At 35.7% G+C, this 6000-nt stretch overlaps 1 protein-coding gene across 2 annotated transcripts in view; it reads right to left on the bottom strand.

Annotated features, from left to right (window-relative positions):
• The window catches only part of LOC107685967 (sodium-coupled neutral amino acid transporter 3-like), a 45461-nt gene that overhangs the window by 14599 nt on the left and 24862 nt on the right, over nucleotides 1-6000 (bottom strand). For both annotated transcript variants that reach the window (XM_016482743.1, XM_016482745.1), the window contains 3 exons: nucleotides 3352-3425; nucleotides 2625-2717; nucleotides 1885-1966 (listed from right to left, as the gene is read on the bottom strand). In XM_016482743.1, the coding sequence (XP_016338229.1) occupies nucleotides 1885-1966; nucleotides 2625-2717; nucleotides 3352-3425 (249 nt within the window). The remainder of the gene's footprint in view (nucleotides 1-1884; nucleotides 1967-2624; nucleotides 2718-3351; nucleotides 3426-6000) is intronic.

Raw genomic sequence — 6000 nt, 5'->3', positions numbered from 1 at the left:
AACACTCCAAAGAGAAAGGAACAATTGAAATCGCATCATATGACCCCTTTAAGGCTTTTAGTGTATTTTTGATCAAATCAATTCAGCATCGATGAGCATGAGACTTCTTTCAAAAACGTTTAAAAAATCTTACCGACCCCAAACTTTTGAATGGTTGTGCATATAATCAAAGTTTGTTACATATTTGTCTTCCTGGCTGACATGAATATACACATAAGTACAATTTACTGAACGGACTGTTTATCCTTCACCCTTGTTTATATTTGTGTCAAATTAAATATAATGTCTACAATGACTATAAGGTCCTTTTAGAAAACTTTCCTACTGGTGTTCATTTACACAAACTGTCACACATCTAGATTCATGGGCACTGCCTGCTAAAACTGAAATGAATAGTCAATGTTTACTGCTTCATGATCCTCCTTGCTCGCCTGGAGAGGTGAGGAATTCAAATGAGGCAGCCAAAGGTCGTTTCTGTGGAGTTTTTGAGGTGTCCTCCAGAGTGTGTGCACAGGCCTTCTGTCAAGCCGAGCTCCAGTCATCGCATCTGCAGTCGGCTTGCGTCACAGACTGTCACACACACATACACACACATTTCCTTGGCTGGGCAACCGAGTGTTATAGTTAGGAGAGATCTGACCTTCACACGCATACAAACCTGTTCTCATCAAATCTAGTCCATCTATCATAGTTCTACTCTAACACATACACACTTTCACACAGTTGTGCTGGAGGAATTTACTATGTGACTCAGAAATCTTCAGGGACCTATTGATCAGAGAGAAACTGCACAGCTCACACACATACACAAATTGGCAGTAATCGTTACCAGGAGCCAAACTGATGTGGTTGCTAACGTTAAAACCCTCTTGCCCACAATGAAAGGCTGGTATGTGACAAAAAGAAAAAGATATGCCATTGAAAGAGATACTTTTGCAGACTTGACTAATCAAACAACCTTTTTCCCCTTTGGCCTTTCAGTGCAGACATGCCCACACATTGCTTTCTGTCTCTCTTTCTCTTACCTTTTTTCTCCCCAAAGGACATTTGTATTGCTGTCATGGAGCTCTTAGTTGTGTTTCATATAAACTACCAGTCAAAAGTTTGGAATAATTAATATTTTTTGAATGTTTATGTTTTATTTGAATATATTTTATAATGTAATTTATTTCTGTGATTGCAAAGCTGAATTTTCAGCAGCCATTACTCCAGTCTTCAGTGTCAAATTATGTTTTAGAAATCATATAACATATGACACTGAAGGCTGGAGTAATGGCTACTGAAAATTCAGCTTTGCCATCACAGGAATAAATTACATTTTAAAATCCATTCAAATAGAAAACAGATCTTTTGAATAGTAAAATATAAAATTATTTCACAATATTACAATTTTAAATTGTACAATTTTAAATTATTTCACAATATTACAGATTTTACTGTATTTTTTTTATCAAATAAATGCAGCCACGGTGAGCAAAAGAGACTTCATTCAAAAACATTTGAAGACTTTTAATCACATAACCACAGTTTGAGACATTGTTGAGACCTTGTTTAAGACCTCTCCTGAAACTTTAGATGAGACTTGTGCAACATTAGTCTTTTTCTCAAAAGAAACATTTGAAACAGCAGACTTAATTTGGTTTCCATTTAATGTCACTGTTATCTAGTACAAACAATTGCATACATTAAAAATATCTCATGTTTTATTTCTCTGTCTAGTAAGTCTTTCTGTGAGCTGATACCCTAACATGCTTGAAACAGGTCACATGGTAATAGAAAGTCTTGATGTGGCCAATAAACAGTGGAAAAAACAAGGTGATGCATTTGTGTTGCTTTCTGGGAACTAAAACACAACTTTAAACACACACAAACATGTGTACTCACCCTGATGGATTATCCACCTTGAGAAAAGCCTGGATAACCAGTGGAAACTCATACTTTACTATGTACAAGTAGCTGGACATGGCTATGAGAGAGAGAGAGAGAATGGCTGTGAGATGCATACACACACACAGACACGCACATATACGGTAAACAACCTAATCCAGGATGTATTCGTCCACTCCAGGGGATTGGGGTTATAAATGTCACAATAAAGAAGAGAATTAGTTCTATATTTAGTTTTTATAAACATGCACCAAATGCCAACCAGCTCAGGGTCCGATTAAATCACGGTTCAAATGACAAAGTTCTTATACATCTTAAATATTATAAAATAATGTTATACAATAAGCCAGAGATTGAGATACATTTAATTACTTTATATTTATTACATTACGTCAGTGATTAACTGATTATCAGAAATCTTGGAATAGCCTATAGAAATATTCAGCAATTTTGAAATGAAATCATTTATATTTGTAATAATAATCAGCAGATGGACTTCAACATTAATAATTATTTGTGTTGAAATAGACTGCAGCCTGTCTACAACACTGAGGAAACAGAGGAACGGTTACTATGATAATGAAGAAATAAAAAATAACAGAGTGATGGCCTAGAGCGTAAATGAATGAATGACACTGCTATGTAAGGCCAGTCACTCTCTCTGCAGAGGTGTACATGTGTGCTGTGCCCTTGATGGGTCGCAAAGCAATACATTGTGACGTTTGCAAGAGTCTCACCTCCAATATTCTGCAGGGTGATCGCAATGCCGGCAGCCATCTTGCCTGGTGTGCCGAAGGCTCGGTAGCCCAGTTGTTCATAAGCTCTAATGCCTGACAACAAAGAAAAAAGAGACGTGAAATCCATACATTGTCCATTTGCTATTAATATACAGCTAATCCCCCCAAAAAATATTTTTCTTCCTCTGAATAATTACAATACATTTAAAACTGTATATGATAATAATAATAATTATATCACAAACATGTCTTCTTCCAAGTAATATAGTCTTACTAATTAAATCAGATTCTGTTTTTATAGCATTCAAATGTATTCATTATTAAAACGACTATCACGGATATCACGGTATATGTAAGGTTTGTTCGTTTTTCAAGGTAACCATGTGGTAAACGTGGGTTTGGGGAAACAATGTAACCATGGGCTTATAGTTGATATAGCACTGACAATGACAGGCACAATTGATCAAGCACAGCAGACGCTCTGCTATTTTTAGCCTAATGCACACCAGAAATATTCTGGCCAATTAAAATCTCTCACAGAGGAGTGAGGCAGATGGTCACTGAGCCAACAACGAGAGCAATGTCACATCAGTTAACACCTCCATCTAAATCAGCTCTTCATTTTAGCAGGGTAAAGGTTCAGGAACAGTTTTCATATCCAAATTATAGTCTTAACTACAGAGGAGAGCTTTAAACTGGTACTGGGTCAGTGTGATGAAATACTCACCCACAACGCCTGAAGATTTTAGCAGCAGGTGAATGGAATATGAAGACAGACCAGCGACAGCAGTGAGGAGAATTCTGCAAGACAGAAAAGACAAAATAACTGCAACTGGAACCAAATGTCACTGTGTTATAATTACAGAGTACTGTAAAACAGCCTTTGGTTCAAAAGCACAGAACTGAAAGGGCTCAAAGCACACATGGGATAATGGCACTCAAGACATAAAGTAATATTCTAGGATAAAAACAAGAAATTAAATATATTTATGCCAATTATGAAAAAAAGCTATCATAAAAAGGAATTTATGTCAGTCATAGAATATTATTACACTGCCCTACATTATATTTTCTGATAAGTCCAACACTTTCTCAATGTGCATTTTGTAACATTTTAGCTATTGAAAACCATTTGTAAGGTAATAAAAACCTTCTATTATCACTTAATTACCAGAAAAGCTGCCACAGACATGATTCTTGTTTTCCTCTGAGCCAGGTTACAACTATTTGTTGAATTCTCAGCTGATTTTCACATGTATGGATGATTCTGAAGACTATTTTAGGTCTAATCCAGATTTCCACTTTTTGTACTCCTTTGCAGATTTAAAGTTAAATGATACATTTTTAATACTTTTTTTTTCAATAAAACCTAAACTTTTGACATGTATCTAATTCTGTTATTTTGTCAAGTGCATTAAAACTGTTATTTTATCATTATAGTTATAATTACTGTATATAAATTATATACATAAAAATATAAATTACATAAATTAAATGTATATCAATTATTTTCTATGATTATTTATTTTTATTTTCTATGACAACATGTCAGATATATTTGATTTCTTGTATTTACAGTATAATTGAATAATTTAGAATATAAAAATTAATGTCACTGTATATCTATCATTTATAAATATGCTATGTTTATATTAATATATAGAATAAAAAAAATATTTACAGGCCTAATTCTAAGAGCTGAAAAGAGGTTATAGTCTCAGTAAGGTGGAAAAATACTAGACAGCGTAATCACGGGCTAGTCACAGATAGCCCATAAGTGCAATGGCACCCTCCAGCTGCCAACATCTGGACAAACATCTCAAGCTGGGAACCCGAAATACGCTCTACTGACTCTTTTTCCTCCATGCAAATGTCCTGTTTAGTCCCTTTTCCTAGGTCCAGAATGTCTGGGCATCTTTACTGACCAGGCCTTCTCTGCCAAGCACTCAGTTTCAACTCCGCACTTTCTCACGTTTTCCCTTTTCCTTCTTTTTTCCAAATGACGTGGCTGAACTGCAGCAGGAGAAGTCAACGAGTGCAGTTCTGCTGGAAACGGCGGTGCCCTGACTTACACAAGCTCCGAAATGGATAATCATCATCATCAAAAAAAACAAAAAACTCCCAGCCTTGACTAACATTCCACAAATATTTAAATAAGTGGAGCACAACTAGTACAGCTAATCACTCGCATTTAATAACAAATTATGCTCGAGGAGGCAGCATTATGAGAATAAAAAGCTTTGAAAAATCGGAGACAGAACATGCGATTTGTTCACCAGCTGCAGTGTGTTAGTGGATGCAGGTGGCTTGAATGAAGGCACTATGTGATCAGTTCAGTATCCAAACATCAGCTGATTGTGATGAGAAATTTGATATCATCCAAGCTCCAAAAGACAAAGAAAAAAGGTCTTAATTTAGGAGTTATACCTGTTCCAAAAGCTAGTTGCTGCCTGTTGATTAATTTCAACACAGAATGAAATGTATTAATACTCAAAATTTCACTCAAATCATTTGCCATATTATTATTTTTTTTCCAAGAGCGTTAAATCTGAGATCAAGACCAGTCTTGAATGCTATGGTGCTAGAATGCCTTGTAAGAACCTGAAGACAAATTACTGTTCATTTTGTATCACACACACAATTCATTCAGGAGTGTCTGGATGTGTTTCTCCATTTACTGAAGGCCGTTTATCCAAGTGGCTTCATCAGTTCTTAAATTAATGGATAAACACATCTTAAGCAAATGGAAGAAGTGGATGACTCAAGCACAATGTTAATTGAGACTCCAGCAGTACTCTGTCACGGATGCTATAAAAGATTATTTTAATGGAGAAAAATACATGAAAAATTAATTGAGCGTGGTGCTACAGCAAATCATCATATCAGATTTTCTAAGTATCTACTTTGTATGACACAATTCTTGCTCCCACTGTTTTGAGACTTGTCTCATAAACATGTCTTTTTATTCCAGGAACATGAAATAAATGCATGTCCTTGAGCAATAACATGTCCCAGTAAGCCACAGGAAGCCGAATTTCAAGGCAAAAGTTGGGGATTTTTCGGTTTGTCATAATCTTCCACAAAGAGCTGCTCTTTCAAAGACAACCAATAGAGCTCCCAGATAATTTAGGTAATAACATTGTCCCAGATGCTTCTCCTTACATTTCTTTAAAAAAATAGAAGCAAATACACATATAAATATATATGATAATGACAGTTTGTTGAAATCTATTCCGAAACTCCACAGGAGACAAATGTGAGTTTACTAGGGTCTTTTTCTCAGGAGAAATCTGAGAGCAGGAGCCGCCGTTTGCTGTCACTCTTGTAAGAAAAGAGGAATAGGAACGCCACACGCTGTTTTGTGATGCCAGATATT

The sequence above is a fragment of the Sinocyclocheilus anshuiensis genome, unplaced genomic scaffold, assembly GCF_001515605.1.
Source record: "Sinocyclocheilus anshuiensis isolate Anshui unplaced genomic scaffold, SAMN03320099.WGS_v1.1 scaffold465, whole genome shotgun sequence".
In the NCBI taxonomy this organism is placed as follows: domain Eukaryota; kingdom Metazoa; phylum Chordata; class Actinopteri; order Cypriniformes; family Cyprinidae; genus Sinocyclocheilus; species Sinocyclocheilus anshuiensis.
The sequence above is the reverse complement of the archived record's forward strand: the minus strand, read 5'-3'. Positions and strand labels throughout refer to the sequence as shown.